Source organism: Enhydra lutris, unplaced genomic scaffold, assembly GCF_002288905.1.
Source record: "Enhydra lutris kenyoni isolate GAN:26980312 unplaced genomic scaffold, ASM228890v2 scaffoldscaffold47, whole genome shotgun sequence".
Lineage (NCBI taxonomy): Eukaryota > Metazoa > Chordata > Mammalia > Carnivora > Mustelidae > Enhydra > Enhydra lutris.
Window position 1 is genome coordinate 12375465 of NW_019154131.1, and position 17747 is coordinate 12393211.

General features: G+C 35.4%; 1 protein-coding gene across 2 annotated transcripts in view; it reads left to right on the forward strand.

Annotated features, from left to right (window-relative positions):
• The window catches only part of LOC111156613 (centlein), a 288532-nt gene that overhangs the window by 103143 nt on the left and 167642 nt on the right, over positions 1–17747 (forward strand). The window contains exons 6-7 of one of the 2 annotated variants that reach the window (XM_022517606.1): positions 4461–4594; positions 14197–14359. In XM_022517606.1, coding sequence (XP_022373314.1) covers positions 4461–4594; positions 14197–14359 — 297 coding nt within the window. Of the gene's footprint in view, positions 1–4460; positions 4599–14196; positions 14360–17747 lie in introns of both variants that reach the window. The other variant, XM_022517607.1, reaches the window with a different exon arrangement.

Genomic DNA, 17747 nt, shown 5'->3' on the forward strand with positions numbered 1-17747 from the left:
ATTACATAATAATACTGGCTTATGGATATATCTTTATCTTTACTGGGGTCTTTATTTCTTCATATGACTTTGAGTTACAATCTTGCTTCCTTTCAATTCAGTCTGAAGGACTCCCATTAGCATTTCTTGTAGGGCAGATCTATTAATGAACTCCTTTCGTCTCCTCTATTAATAAATACTCTTTGTGTCTTCCTTTGTTTACCTCTGAATTTCTTAATTACTTTCTAAATTTTGAAGGACAGTTTTGCTGGGTATGTTGATAGTTCTTTACTTTCAGGTCTTTAAATATGTTATCCCATTACCTTCTAGCATCCATGGTTTCTGATGAGAAATTAGTTATTAATCTCATTAAGGATCTCTTCTATGTGACAAGGCACTCTTACTTTCAAGATTCTTTTTGCAGGGGCTGAATTTCAAAAGGCTGATTATAATTTGTAGGTCTCTCTGTTGATTGTTCTTGGGAGTTTGTTCGGCCTTTGGATTTGTAGATATATATCTTCCATCAAAATTGGGAATGTCATGGCCATTATTTCTTCAGATGTTATTTCTGCTTCCTCTTCTGTCTCTTCTCTTTCTGGGATTCCCATAATGTATATGTTGGTCTAGTTAATGGTGTCCCAAATTTTCAGATAGGTTCTGTTCACTTCATGTTCTTTTTGGTGTTTCAATAATTTTACACGTTTCTTCTTCTAGCTTGCTGATTCTTTCTTTTGCCTGCTTTGCATCTGTTAGATGCTTTGGAGAATCATCCATTTTATTGTACTTTTTTAGCTCCAGAATTGTTTGATTCCTTTTACTGATTTCTTCCTTTTTAACTGACATTCCTTTGGTTTATACATTGTTTTCCTGTAAACTTTTTTCATGTTTTTCTTCAGCTCTGTAAGGATATTTAGGATAGTTATTTTAAAGTGTGTGCATTATAAATCTGATATCTGGGGTTCCTCAGGAATGTTTTCTGTTAATTTGTATGTTTCTTTGGTTAAGCCATACTTTTATGTTTTGTTTGTTTTTTGTTTTTGTTTTATTTTATTTTTGTATGCCTTGTGATATTTTATTGTTGTTGAAAGTTGGGTATTTGAGTATAACTTTGGAAGTCAGATTCTTCTCCTTTCTGAAGTCTTGCTGCTTTTTTAATTGTTTGAAGGCTGTGGTAGTCTGTTTAGATAATCTCCCAATCTATATTTGTAAGAGTTTAAGGTCACTTGTGTAAGGTCACTGAGGTTTCTATCCTTTAGCTTTTGTTCACCCCCTGTTGTGTCATAGTTTTCCTTGAATGGCAGGAGCCAAAACAAAACACAAAGAAGCAAAAACAACAACAAGAACAACAAAACACACATCCACAGACACAAATCAAATCCCTCTCCCAGTCTTTGTATTGTCTCTATGCTAAGACTCTTCTTCAGTACTTATCCATATTTGCACTGCACTCAGAGCTCAGCCAAGGGTAAAACTTTGGGTCTTCTTTTCTCTTTTCTGAGCATGCATCTTTCTCTGAGCCTCTGTGTGGCTTTCTAAATTCTCCCAAGTCAATGGGTATTTTTGAATGTCCTAATGTCCCCAAGAATCTTCCAAGGCTTTTGCTCCCATGTGTGAGGCATTCTGTTGTATACCTCAACCAGTAATCTTTTGTCCCACACATCTGTGGTTTGTTAGTTAACCTTTGATATTTTTGAGCTATTTCCTCCATTTATCCAGTCTTTGATCCCAGTTGGATCAAACATACATAATCGCTTTGTATCTATAATTCAGGTAGCCCCTAGATAGATTGGAACAGACACACATATTCGTTTACTCTAAAGTCTATTCTGCTTCCTCCCAAACGAGGAACCAGGATCTCCAACTGGGAACATGGGCTCCTGCCATTCTAAGAATATCACTACTTTAAGATTCAGTTTTTAAAATGGTCAGCTTGCTGGAGACAGTGTGGGAAGGGCAACTGAAAACTCCATAAATCTTTTGTCCCATTTTTAAGTTGCTTTTATTCTTAGCTCAGCATTTGCTTGGTTGTTGTAAACCTTTGAATGCATTCCATAGTTTTTCTAACATTGGTTCTGAAAGTTTCTGCTTTCTTTTTGATATTTCTGCCAGGGCAAAATGCTTGGAGCTGTATTATTTTCCTGATGTCACTCATCACCTTTAGTTTTAAATGATAGCTTTACTGTATATATATGGTTCTGCATTGGCAGGTATTTTTTTGTTTGCTTGTATTTGTTTCTTTGAGCACTTTGAATTGTTATCTCAGTGTCTCTGGCATCATTATTTCTGAAGAAAAAGTCAGTTAATTTTACTGAGGTCTCTCGAAAATGAGGAATGGTTTTTCTCTTGTGTTTAAGATTTTCTTGTTTTTGGCTGTCCGTATTTTGACTGTATGTCTGTTTGTGGATTTATACATGTACAATACTTGGAGATTGTTGAGCTTCACAGATGTTTAGATTAAATTTTTTTCACGAGTTTTAGGAATTTTTCAGTCATTATTTCTTTGAATTTTTCTTCTATTTTTTATTCTCTTGCCTGTTCTTCTGGTAGTCCCATTATGCTTACGTTGGTGCAGTTTGTGTTGTCCACATTTCTCTGGGGCTGTTAACTTTTTTGTTACTCTTTTTTTTCTTGAATTTATCTTTGTTTTTTTCTTATTTTTGTCATCTCATGTTAAATATTCAGCTACACTAGTGACTTTTTTTGTGCTCTTCATTTTGTTAATTTTGCTTTTTAATAACAGGATTTCCATTTTCATTTGAATGTTTTGAAATAATTTATATCACTTTATTGGCATTTTTTATTGGATGAGACCTTTTCATTTTATCTTTTTTTGTTTTTTAATGATAATGATTTTTAATGATAGTATCCTCAAAGTTCATCCATGTTGTAGCATGTAACAGAATTTCCTTTCTTTTTAAGGCTTCATTGTTTTCTGTTTTATGTATAGACCCCATTTTTAATCTATTCATCCAACATCTGGGTGGTTCTACCTCTAAGCTATTATGAACAGTGCTGGTATGAACGTGGGTGTGCAAATATCTCTTCAAGACCCTGCTCTAAGGAGTGAGCTTGCTGGATTATATGGTAGTTACATTTATTTTTATTTTTAAAGCTTCTTTAAAGATTTTATGTATTTATTTGAGGTAGAGAGCACATTTGGGGGGAAGAGCATGGGAGAGGGACAACTAGACTCCCCGCTGAATGTATGGCCTGACATGGGGTTTGATCCCAGGACCCTGAGATCATGACATGAGCCCAAAACAGACAGTTAACCAACTGAGGACTGAGCCATTCAGGTACCCCTCGTAGTTATTTTAATGTTTTAAACAGTTAACCAACCCTCTTTTAAGATTTATTTATTTATTTGAGAGAGAGAGTGCATGTGAGTGTGCGTACGTGAGTGGGGGGAAGGGCAGAGGGACAGGGAGAAGGAGAGAATCTTTAGCAGACTCCCCACTGAGCAGAGGGGATGCGGGGCTGGATCCAGTGACCCTGAGATCGTGACTTGAGCTGAAATCAAGAGTTAGTTGTTTAACCAACTGAGACATGCAGGTGCCCCTCCTCTCTCTTCCTGTCATTGCTCTGTGTAATAAATGGATTTTTGAGAAATACTCAGAGTGCTTTCTTAGCTGAAAGCCAGTATTTTTATCTTCAAAATATTACTCTAGCTACTGTAAGGCAATATATGAAGTATGAGATCATGGCTAGAGTAGAGTAGTTGTTGACGTAAAACTTAGTGCTCACTTCTGCAGATAATGAATGTGTAGCATTTATGTGGGTATACTCTATTTTTAGATATTATATTTATTTAATATCTTATGAAAATAAGCAAAGTTTTATTATATATTTTGGAGAAAATATAGCTCTAGAAAATAACATTAATTTTGAAATAGTTTTAAAACGGATAAAAAAACAATTATCTGGGGGAAAACTCCAACTTTGAAAAACTTGAGGAAAAATTTCATCATGATCAAGGGAACTGGGCATTGTCTGAATCTCAAGTATTATAAAATTATGTTGATATTTTTGCAGTATTGTCCTTTTTTCTCCTGGTGTAGTTATGTGTATACATCTAAAATAGATGAATTATGAAATATATAGTGTTTGTCCCAAGTACTATTTATGTAAATGAACTCATTTTTATTCACATAATTAATGCTTTTTCACTATACAGTAATTTCTACATTGTAATTTCAAAAAGTACATTTCTACATAGGTTTTCACATTTAATTGCTTCAAATTCTTAGCTTTTGTGCCAGAAAGCTGTAATACTTTTTTATTTCCTGAAAAAACGTGAACTGTGACTGGTATTTAAGTTACTGTTTGTACTAAGTTTTTTTAGTTAAGTGAAAACATAAAATTGAAAACACTATGAATTTTTTACTGTCATTTTGTAGATTAATTAAATATAATATATTTCATTTATATTTATTTGTTTAATACTTATTATATTTGATTGTGATATAAGTCCTCTGATTTAGGCCTTTGAAGACAATTTAATTGAAGCAAAGAAAGAAATTGAAGCATCACAGAGTAAATATAATGCTCTGTCATTGCAGTTGAATAATAAACAGATGGAACTTAACCAGAAGGATATGGATATTACCCTTGTCAGGCAAGTATATTCAGTTTTTAAATTTAACATTAAGTCATTAGTTATTCAGAATGGTGACATATATGAATATTATTAGCACTCTAAAATGACAAGAGTATGTCTTCTTTGAGGACATATGTTTGTGTATTGAAACTATCTGGAATTATATATACCAAACTGGGAATAGTTAACTAAGAGAATCAAAAGATTGGAAAGAGCATTCTCAAAGAGTAGTCTTGTCTCCATTTTTGAAGATTTTTTAAATTTATTTGACAGAGATCACAAGTAGGCAGAGAGCAGGGGGAAAGGGGAAGCAGGCTGTCTGCTGAGTAGAGAGCTCAGTGTGGGGCTCGATCCCAGGACTCCGGGATCATGACCTGAGCCGAAGGCAGAGGCTTTAACCACTGAGCCACCCAGGCACCCCAACTTTTTATTATTATATTCTAAGTAGTTCTAGTTTATGGGATATTCTTTCTATACTAACACAAAGTAGAATTATTTGAAAAACTTGTGTTTTTAAGTGTTTTGGAATATTTTATACTACCTGTTAACTTATTTCAGTTACCTTTATCAGAAAATGGTGTTAGAACAAATAATAAATATATAAATGTATATGCATTCATATATACGCATGTTATCTGTATACACATATATACATATACACGCATGTATGTATATGCATTTTTTACTTAAACTAGTTAAATAATACAATCAAAATTTATCATATGCTTCTGTAAGTACAATTTCATTCTCTGGTCATACTATCATATAGTTAAATACACAAATGTGAGATATTTATATATATAATATATAAATTCTGTGTGTTTGTATTATATAATATTTGTGTGGTTAAAACTTGATATGTACATACATTTTTTGTATATCTCTCTATTCAGTATATATTTATATGTCTTTACATATATTAGTACATTGCAAGAGCTATAGATATGTCAGGGCAGGATTTTTGGTTAGATAGCAGTTAATGTATATATATTAGTTTATTACCTAAGCAAAAATTCATTGTATCACAATTTAAAAATCTTATCATAGGATTGAGAACAAGTATAAAATTAAGGATGACAGACCGGTTGGCTTATCTATTCATGGTATAATTATTTTTTTAAGTCTGTAATTTGATGAAGTCAGAAAAATAATTATAGTTATGGAATCGTACATTTGTAAGAAATCTTAAAGTTATCATTTATTCCTATCTTTTTCTCAGTAAGATAATATGCCTTTTAGTTATTTCTTGATACTTACGGTTTGTAAGTTGAGGTACTTTTTGAGACTGTTCTTTTCACTTTATATTGTTTATATTTGAACATTGTTTCATTTATTGAGTTGAAATTTGCTTTTTTACAATTATCTTGTAATCCCATTTATCTTGAATCCTTATCTAGAGCATCTCAGAAACAATCTAATCTCTATTCTGTAGCCTAGATCTTCAAATAATGGAAGATTATTTTCAAATAATCTTTAAATAATATCTTTATCCGTAACTTTATCTTTTCATTAGTTAATTAACTCCTCTTATTTATTATAATTTTTCATATATATATTTCATAGATGTTACCCTTTTTTCAGTTGCATTTCTGAATGCATTCCATATCATTAGTATCTATATTGTCAATATTTTTCTTAAAATATAGCACCTGTAACTGCACATAATATTCCAACAATGATCTTTCTCTTTTAGGGTATGATTTGGATGGAACATAGGATATATTCTAGGGTGCAATGTAGTGTTAAGTGCATGACATTTGAATAATCACATTTTCTACTAAACTTCTCCCCTTTGTATACTTGAATTTAGTATAAGAGCTATAAGCTATAGTAAATAAGGCAATAATATCCACAGGTGGACATTTTCTTACACAATGGTAAAATAATGGACCATGTGTAATTTTAAAAGCTTGATTATAAGGACTTACAAGGAGGAGAAAATAATCTAGACTCGAAATTCTGGAACAGAGGACCATGACTCAAACCTTCACGATAGCGTGATAGTTGAGGTATCTGCAGTGTTTCTCCTGAGTAAGGGTTACCTGCCTCTCTGCCTGCCTGTGATCTCTGTCTGTCAAATAAATAAATAAAATCTTTAAAAAAAAAAAAGAATATAATAAAATAAAAAGTCAAATTGGATTTCTCATATATTGCCCATTAGAACAATAATGAACATTATATAACACCTGGCTGTTTGGTATATTGTATGTCTCCTTTCCTTCATCAGTTTTATTTCTCAGAAGGGAGTGGTGGTGATTATGATGTACCAGTATCATTTTATTGAATCCCTATATTGTACAAAAAACACACAAAACCATAATTGTCGGAAAAGTCTTCTAGGCACTTTCTTATTTGGATACACTTTTCCTTATTGGTGTATGACAGAGTTGACCTGTTTTATTTCTTCATGGGTTTATTTCTTTGGAATTCATCCATTTGCATACTTATTGAATATTCGTGTCATCCACTGTGATATACAACGTTGTTAGGAACTACCTCAAATGATTTTTACCCTGAGTCAGTGTGTAAATAAGTATATAAGCACATATATAATAAGGTTCTGTCTATAATGCATATAGAACATCTGAGTATATACTTAGAACCTGCATACTTCCATAAAAGTGCTAGCCAACTAAGTTTCCTAATTAAAATTTTTGCCTGAATAGGTAACGATTCTATGATTACGTGGAGGGTAGTTAAATGGCTACATGGAGGGTGGGCCAAATTATATGGACGTGGGCTATTGTTAATGAGTTGGGAATTTTTTTAAGAAATTACTTACAAATCTCCTATAAAAATAAAAGTTAGGATAGTACAGTCATAATCTGGAGGGTTAGAAATATCATCAAAGTCAGAATCCTGAAATTGGATTAATAACCTGGATTGCTAGTGTTCTCAGGGACATAGCAGAAGTAAGTGTAAATTATTTCTGAAGATGATGTAATAATTTTGTCCTCAAATTGTATCCATAGTTTTGTAAACTAATGTCTAGCACATAGTCAGAAATATCAAGTAAGGCAAGAATAAAAATAAAAAATGTAAGGACTGGAACTGAAAGGAAAAGACCTTATTATTTGCCTATAATATGATTAATTCACAAAGAAACCTCAACTTACAGAAACATTGTTCAAATTAATAAGTGAGTTTGGCACACTTGGTAGATATAATGTTAGTGAATAAAATTCAGTTGCACCTTTTATGCCAGCAAAATACAAGGAAATGGACTTAATATATGGAAATAATACAATTTACAATATGAGTAAAACTGTAAAACTGTGAAAAGTATGTATAATGAAAGATGTGTATTACTTCTATGCAGAGAAGTAGAAAACATTATTGACAGAAATAAAAGGTCTAATATGTGTAGGGATATACAAAGTTCATGGTTTAGTAGGCTCAGTATAATAAAGATGTCAATTCTCTCCAAATAGATATTGAGATTTAGATTATCAACAACTGGAATCTGTTACCACCCCCAGACCAGAAGGAGCAAGGAGATAAGCTCTTTCCAGATCTCTGTTAAAAAAAAAAAAAAAAAAATTTATCCTGGGAGAGAGGCTTCATATTAGGAGAAACACTGCAGATACCTCAACTGACACTGCCACCTGTGGCTCAGCAAAGACAGAGTCAGGCAAAGAAATTCCTGGATCTTTTTTTCTCATTGACCCTCTTTCATCACCAGCGAGCACTCCAACTAATCAAATTCACTCAGAGGTGGAGGATAAGGGACCAGTATAATGCAGTCTGTGGAGGTCAGCCTCTTAGACTAGAGGACTAGATGGTGAACTTTGGAGAGTAGGTGTGCATGCTCCATCACTGTTCTTTTTCAGAGCTCTCCTGGCATTTATTGCTTATTAATTTTTTGGCAAAAATTTAGAGTGAACTTGCTTATTTCTTGTTTAGTATTTAGTTAGAGCATCAAATTTATAAGTAAGCCTGAGAAGAATGGACATCTTAATGATGCCAGTCTTCCTGTCTTAGAGGATGGTATGCCATTCCATTTCTTTCAGTACCTTTGTGTCCTTAGAAGGTGTTTTAAGTTTCCAAAGGGTTTTGACATTTGTTGTTAAATTTATTTATAGCTATTTTATGTTTTTGTTACTGTTTTAAATGGAATATTTCCTTCCCATATAGTTTCCAACTGATTTTACTTTTATTGCTTTTAGTTTTTTGCTGTACTTGTTTGATGTGCTATCATTTCATGGGTAAAGTGTTCACAGTTCTTTTGTTTTACTGTGAATTTTACTTTTTTTGTTTGTAATTTTTTTTCCCTTGGATTCGAATTCTTATGAAATTAATATTGCTGTTCTTTATTTTTGTTTACATTTTTATGATAGTAAACAGCAAGTATATAATTATTTGCTATAATGACACATATGAATTATTTTAAAAATCTATGCAGTACTGTGAAGTACAAAGAAGATAGAGGAAAAGTATTACACTTAAAATACAACTCTGGAGAAGTAACAACCATTAAAATTTTGTGAGAATCATCCTAGATTTTCCTTAATTTGTATTTATAGGTTGAAGATTAAGTGGACAAAAGTTTTTAGATAAAAAGGACTATATTGAACATGTTCTCTTAATAAGTAGACTTTAGTTTTTGGTGATAGAGTGGAACAATAAGACACTGATGTGAAATTGAGAGAAATTAAATATTTTCTCTATAAAAACCACTCTCTCTCTCTCTCTCTAAAGCTAGGACCAGAATGACATGAAAAACTTTGGAGGTCAATGTCATTTTTCTTAAAACTACATATCTTTATTTTGTTTGACACGCTGCTATGTAAACTTTGGAAAATAGAACATTACATTCAACCATTTTAATTCCCCCTGATTTTGGGTCTCAAGATATATAGCATCTATAACCACAGTGACCAAAGACGTTTAGGATTAGTCCTATGTTTTGCTTCAGTGCTCATCACTAAATTTTTTACTTTTGATGTGTTCATTCCTGGACTTATTTTGATTCATCTCAGGGGCCTGTTTTCATCAGGGCTTGCCCTGTTGCCAGGGTATGCTTTCTCCCGTACTAGCATCAGCTTTAGCCGTGGGATTCATTTTGGCCTGTGGGACAAGGGTGAAAGTAACATATGCCATGTCCTAATGTGTTAAAAGTCATTCCCTGATTTGCCTTTGCTTTTTGACCTCTTCCACCAGAGTGTCGTATTTCTAATGCAGTCTGCGGCTGCAGTATGTGTCTTAGAATAGCAGAAAGCCACCTGCAATGTGAACAAGCAGTAAATCTCTGTTTTTGTAAACCATCAAGATTTTTTTAAAACTGCAAAATAACCTAGAGAAGCTGCCTGAAACCCTCTGTCAGTCTTTGGTTCAAACTTGATCTCTACAGGGATATTCCTAATTTATCCCATGCCCCGCTCAATCCCTTAGATAGCATTACTGTAACTGAAAGATCACTGGATTTATCTTTTGGGAACCCAGTATTTTTAACAGAACTTAACATTCTTCTTGAGATAGGAGAAAATGTTTGTTCTCAGCACTGTGTTAGTTCAAGCCACACCTCCCCTTACTCCTTTTCATCCGTGCTTACAGGAACTTCTCAGGTTTGATACTACCAATTAATTTTATTTTCCGTAGCTTTTATTTTCCTTATAATTGCTCTCATTATGTGTTTTGATACTATCATGGCATCTTTTTTTTTTTTTTTTAGCAATCTTTATGTTAGGCTTTTCATTTCATCCATTTAATAACTATCTTATGCCATATATCCTAGAAAACAGAGCCTGAGGGAAGCATTAAGTCCTGATTACTTACTTGGGAGATTGAATTCCAGGAGAAAGTAAGAGAAGGAGGAGGAGACAGGCAAGGATAAAAAGTGATTCAAGGAAATGCATTATTGTGCTGGCTCCTGCTTCATGGTGAGCCCTGAAGAGACAGCAGGTGCACTGCATTTGCTACCCAGTTTGATTTTTGACAGACTGTGGGAGAGAAACCATGCTCTAGAGCCATCCGTTAGATGGAAAAAGAGAAAGCGAGAAAGTTATCTGGTTTTTTCTTGTGTTCTCTTTCACTGGTAAAAGTCGCTTATGCCATACCTGTGTTGTAGCATTTATCCCAACCTGGAAATGGCACAAACATGCTAGGAATACAGCTGGTGGATTTCAAGTGATGGAGCCAGATGAGCTCTGTAAATTTCATAGGTGGAAGTGGTAGTTAATAAGCTGAGACAGAGCAAGTGAATGAGATTGTTAAGAGTCAGGTGTAGGCTGAATCTGAACATAAGCGTAAGATGTGTCTGCCACACTAACAAATATAATAAGGGACAGGAACTGTCTTAGGTGCACTGTTTATAGCAGTAAACAAAAAAGTCCCCACTTTTACAGAAACTTTATTAAGATCATCTTCACAGGGGCGCCTGGGTGGCTCAGTGGGTTAAGCCGCTGCCTTCGGCTCAGGTCATGATCTCAGGGTCCTGGAATTGAGTCCCGCATCGGGCTCTCTGCTCAGCAGGGAGCCTGCTTCCCTCTCTCTCTCTCTCTCTCTCTGCCTGCCTCTCTGTCTACTTGTGATCTCTCTCTGTCAAATAAATAAATAAAATCTTTAAAAAAAAAAAAGATCATCTTCACATCTTGTCTTTCTGTTGATAATTCAGAGAGATGTGATAATTTCTTATTCATACTTTTTCTAGACCTTCCTTCTAATTCCTTCAGTAACTTCTCAGAGGTATACTTTTCCTCTGAGTATGTACAATAAAATTCCTTTTTTCTTAATTCTTAGTACTCTTCTTTTAATAAGTCTGGTTTGTTTTTCTTTACTCATTTCCAAATAAGGAAAGATCTAGACAAATTCAGTGTTTGCTAGTGGTCTAGAGGTATGCCTTTTGTAAGCTTTGTTTGTTGCTTACTTTGATACCAGTCAAGTTCCACATTTCATATTTGCAACATTGGTGTACCCTGATCTCATCTACTTTTCAGAAGGTGGCATGGGGAGACACAGAGGTAGAGTGTAATAGTGTAAGATGATGCTTCCACTCCACTGCTGGGAGTGTGCCCAGGACATAGCATGAGATGAGAGACAGCAGTATGCTGTTCCCTTAGTTGATTTTTAATCCTCAGGTGCCTTGTAGTATGAGCACTTCCCTACTCTTGAGTATGTTCTTTTTTTTCTTTTTAAATATTTTATTCATTTACATGAGGGAGGGAGATTGAGAGAGAGCATGAGCAGGGTGTGGGGTGGGGCAGAGGGAGAAGCAGACTCCCCACTAGCAGGGAGCCCGAAGCAGGCTCCATCCCAGGACCCTGTGATCAAGACTGAGCTGAAGGCATATGCTCAACTGACTGAGCCATGTAGGCACCCCTCGAGTATGTTTTTTTTCTGATTAAATATACATATATTTTGTTCCACATGACCCTTAAATGCAAGCCAAATAGTGATCTTCTCTTTAAGAAATAACAAATGTCTTCTAGCATTGGAGGAGAAGTGAATTTGTTTTGTTTCACATTGCACCAAAAAAATGGTGTTTTTTATCTTTATCATGTCCCCATTCTAAATGCAATATTTCTTTAGGTCTCCTCGCTAATGTATATTTTGACTATATAACCTGTTAGAATTTTAGTCTATCTTCTTCCATAGTTTTTACCAGTGTTATTCTTGAAAAATGGTAGTACTCAGCAAGCATTACTACTGTGGGTCTCTTCTCCCATTCTCTTTGAGCACTACCTATCCTGCAGGCATTGTGCCATTATTGATTCTCTTGTTTGTCCTCTCCTGATTTTGGGCTGTTATTTACTGCAAGTTTTGTTTTTTTTAAAGAGTTACAGAAAGATGATGCTATAGTCTGAATATTTTTATCCACCCAAAATGAATATGTTAAAATTCTAATACATAATGTGATAGTGTTAGGAAGGGGGCCTTTGGGAGGTGTTTAGGTGGTGAGGATACAGTCCTCGTGAATGGCATTAGTGTTTTTTTTTTTTTTTTAAAGATTTTATTTAGTTATTTGACAGACAGAGATCACAAGTAGGCAGAGAGGCAGGCAGAGAGAGAGAGGAAGGGAAGCAGGCACCCTGCTGAGCAGAGAGCCCAATGTGGGGCTCGAACCCAGGACCCTGAGACCATGACCTGAGCCGACGGCAGAGGCTTAACCCACTGAGCCACCCAGGTGCCCCTCTTTTTTTTTTTTTTTTTTAAAGTTTTTATTTATTTATTTGTCAGAGAGAGGGAGCGAGAGCAAGCGAGCACAGGCAGACAGAGTGGCAGGCAGAGACAGAGGGAGAAGCAGGCTCCCTGCCGAGCAAGGAGCCCGATGTGGGACTTGATCCCAGGATGCTGGGATCATGACCTGAGCTGAAGGCAGCTGCTTAACCAACTGAGCCACCCAGGCGTCCAGAATTAGTATTCTTATAAAAGAGACCTCCTAGAGCTCCCTAATGTCTGTCTACCCTGTGAAGATACAACAGGAAGTCTACTACTAAGAAGAGGGTCCTAACTTTGCACTCTGATTACTGACCTCCAGACTCCAGAACTATGAAAAACAAATTTCTGTTGTTTGTAAAACTACCCAGGATCTGATACTTTGCTGTAGTGGTCAGAAAGGACTGAGACAGGTGGTGTATGTTCAGCTATCTGTATGGGTGCAAGGGTTGTTGTTGTATTTGAAAAGCAGTATTCTAAACCTCTAAAAAGCAGAGCCATTCTCCCATGTGGATTTTCATCCATTTCAATAACCATTTGTGTATCTCTTTTGTTCCTTCTTTCTCTTAAGACTTAATGAGAATGAATTATCAGTTTGAAGTTAATAGGTTTAAAAAGTTCCATTAAAAAATACAGTCTCTGGAATACGTATTATAAAGTATATTTCTGTGAAATGTATCTCTGTGGTTTTCTCTTCCAATTGAACCTACAAAATACACTCCAGTTTTATGTGATGTCTGTCACATAGGATTCACTACCACAGAACTCTGGTAACTTCTTTCCCAGAAGCATAATTTTCCTGGACCCTTAGTGTCATCATTACCACCACCCCCAGTTCGTTTATCTTCCTCCTTACCACTTGCACCCTGGGTGGGGTAGAAGGACTGGTGTCTACCTTGTGTTGCTCTCCTTCCTTCTGGCTCTCCACCCTCCCCATCTCTTCTTCAGTCTAGATTAGAAGAGTCACAGGAATCCCAGTCCAAACCCCTGAGGTTGCAAACCTTTAAGGAACTTTGGTTTGAAATTTTACTTGCCTTTTGGGATCACTTTTAATGCATTTAAAGTTCTGTATAGTGTACAGTGAAATTCTGACTTACCCATTATTCATAACTGATAACTATTGTTGACATCGGTACGTATCAGTTCTTGGAACTGAAGTGTAACTTACTTTCAATAAGAAGGTGGTATAATGTCTGTATATCCAAGGTTTTTATTACCATCAAGCTATAAAAAAATTGATAAGTATTTGGCTTTGAAAGTCATATTCATTCTATCAGTACTTTCTAGGTGTATGTGAGAAATATTAAATACTTTATATGTTATTTCTTTTATTAATATGTTTGCCTGCAGTGAAAAACAGTAGATGAGAGAACTGGAAGACGATCTATAACCTTCAATGAATACAGTTATTTAGCTGAGATGATCTTTATTCCTGCCTCTCTCTATTTATTGCTTCCTTTGCGCAGGAAGGAGCTGCAGGAGCTGCAGAACCTTTACAAGCAGAACAGTGCGCATACAGTCCAGCAGGCAGAGCTGATCCAGCAGCTTCAGCTTCTGAATATGGACACGCAGAAAGTCCTGAGGAATCAGGAGGATGTTCACACAGCTGAAAGTATATCATACCAAAAAGTATGCTTTTATTCTGTCATAAAAATGTAAATTTATATGTATGAACTTCTAAAAATATATAGAATTCAAATTTTTTCCAATTTCAACACTTCTTTACTATTCCCTTTTATATGGTTCTTCAGAATTAAAAATGAAATATAATTCAATCTGGTAATATTTGAAATTTTTTTGACTTTTCTTTATGGCCATTAAAGCTGAAATATTTAAAATATAGAAGCAAATTTACTCTATGGGATATTGTTTTTATAAATTGGAATTTTGACATCTACTATAAAACATACCTGACTATAACTCCCAAACCAGGAAGGACTAGGGGGATTGGACTTACATAGCCTTCTCTTATGAGAAATTATTCATCAATTATGATTCTAGTTTATGACCTAAAGCAGTCTTTAATTTCAGAATTTTGTGCATTGTTTTATTGGCCAACCTGCACAAACCCAATTGGGTATGCTGATGAGGTCCTCAGGATCAATACTCTCCAAGGATTTTTCTCTATTTTGTGTGTTTCTTTTAAATAGTCATTTTACTTTACAGTTGTTTTAGGAGCCTCTCCAGAAGGCTTACCCAGCTATTTAGGTATGCTGACTGACTCAGCAACAATAATTATGGCTAGTAATTAAAAAAAAAACCAAAAACACTTTTATTGTTTTGTGTAGTGTACCAAATTATTTATAGAAATAATTTAGTTTCTGTATTGATCAGTCTTACAAGATTGATTTTATTTGGTTGTAATAGTTGAGGCAGCCAAAGCTTAGAGTGGTTAAATAGGGCAATGTGTGTTATTTTTTTCTGTTTAACTCACTCTTCTCCTAAAAAAGGACCATGAAGGGGCGCCTGGGTGGCTCAGTGGGTTAAGCCGCTGCCTTCGGCTCAGGTCATGATCTCAGGGTCCTGGGATCGAGCCCCACATTGGGCTCTCTGCTCAGCAGGGAGCCTGCTTCCTCCTCTCTCTCTGCCTGCCTCTCTGCCTGCTTGTGATCTCTCTCTGTCAAATAAATAAATAAAATCTTAAAAAAAAAAAAAAAAAGGACCATGAAAATCCAGTATCTATAATTAACGTTTTATGTCAGTAGTAATAGTAAATATTAAGTAAACTTTAAACCCATATATTTTTAAAGAGGTATTTATTTATTTATTTAAGAGAGCAAAAGAGCAGGGGAGGAGGGGCAGTGGGAGAGAGAGGGAGACAAGCAGACTTCACACTGATTGCAGAGCTCCACGTGGGGTTGGATCCCACAGCCATGAGATCATGACCTGAGCCAAAATCAAGAGTGGGACGCTCAGCCGACTGAGCCACTCTCGCACCCCTAAATGTATATTTTTAAATAATGCTTTGGAACAGTGGTTTTCACTGTGTATTCTGTATTCCAGGATGTGGCCAATGTCAAGTGAAAGGGTAATGCCTGTTCTCTCCACTTGAAAGAGAGCAGCTTCACCTTTTTGTTTTGTGTGGTGGGATTGCCCAGTACGCTTTTGCTTCTAAACTAGCCTCCATTGCTAAAATGAGTTGAAATGCTGGTTATTATTAGTAACTTTAATTATTTTCATATTTTTCACTTGTATATTTACCTCAAACATTTCTCTCTCTTAATTTTTGCTTAAAAGTCCCCCACTATGGCAATTTATATTCAAATATGTCTTTAAAGTTGCTTGGTAATAAGCCTCATACCCTTTTCTCTTATGTGCTTATACTTCTTTTTCTGTTTCTACTCTCAGCAAGAAAGAACTTGGTAAAGAGGAGGAAAAAGGCATTGTTTCCTTTGCTATTTCATTTTTCAATCTTGTGTGCTATTTTTTTTAATTGTTAACTAAAAATTTGAGACAAAATGTTTCAGCCTTAATTGTTTTTTGTTGATTTTTCCTTAGCAACCTCTGCAGAGAGCAATCATCTCTTTTATAACCTACCTGAGAACTTTTGCAGATCCTACATCATTTTGAACAACTGAATACTTAAGCATTTTTAACTAAAATAATTGTTACCAAAGTATTACTTATGTGCTTGTGATAAACAAGTGTATGAGACAAAACAGTAGTCTTCTGCACTTGTACAAGAAGCCCTTGCCTCAGAAGCAACCACTCTCAATATTTGAATGTTTCCAAGAGTATCTCTAGAAGAACAGAATATTTTTAAGTCATTTTGTTAAATATGCAACCATTATAAGAATACATTATTATAAGCTATTGAAATGATACTACAGAAGTCCTGATAGTGGTCATCTAACAGAGTCATACCCTTCCACTCACCCCAGCTCATTTCATCCCCTCCCCAGGGGTAGTCATCTGAGTAGTCATTCCAGGTTTTCCCTCATTAGGGACTCTGTGTGTGTGTGTACGTACACACATACCACCAATGTAGGCATATTATAATTTTAATATTTATGAACTTACACTATCCTTACTGTGCTTTAACTTGTCATTTTTTAAGTGATATGCCTTGGATGTATTTCCATGACAGTCCATAGAGCTCTGGCTCTCTTCCTGCTCCTCTTAGTCTTCCAGCATGAGTATATATAGTGTGGATTTACAGTCTAATTTTAGGATTATTAAGGTCTCCCTCTCCGGGGCACCTGGGTGGCTCAGTGGGTTAAAGCCTCTGCCTTCAGCTCAGGTCATGATCCCAGGGTCCTGGGATCGAGCCCCGCATTGGGCTCTCTGCTCAGCGGGGAGCCTGCTGTCTCCTCTCTCTCTCTGCCTGCCTCTCTGCCTACTTGTGATCTCTGTCTGTCAAATAAATAAATAAAATCTTTAAAAAAAAAAAAAAAGGTCTCCCTCTCCAACTTTTTGTTGTTATAAACTTGTCCACAGAAGATGTTTCCCCTCTCTTCTATAGCATCATTTTTTTCCTCTTCACATACAAATAGGCTGATATGTCTCTGATCTGGGGGAGAGAACAAAACACACAATAGGGAACATGTATTGACCTCACTATATTCCTTTTCTTCCCTTCCTTCTCTTTCTTTCCTTTTCCAGCAATATTCCTTGAAAGACTTACGTTTTCTCAAAGTTCACCTCTGTCCTCTTCTGTCTTGAACCAGCTCCAGTCAAGTGTTTGTCCCTTTCCCTCTGCTAAAATTTCTCTTCAGAATTACCTGTGACCCCCACATTGCTCAGTTCAATTATCATATATCAATCTTTATCTTATTTCACTTATTGGCAACATGTGTCTCAATTAATGACTCTCCGTGCCTAGAAAATACTTTCTTTTTTTTCTTTCCCTCCTAGCTTGCAGGCACTTAGATTGTGTCGCTTTCTTCCTTCAGTTCTAGCTGTTCCTTTTCTGTTCCTTTCTGGTTTTTTCCTTGTCTCCACGTCACCTCAATGTTATGTCTCAGGCCCATATCTTAGGATGTCTTTTTTTCCCCCTGTGTTTAAACTCACACCCTAG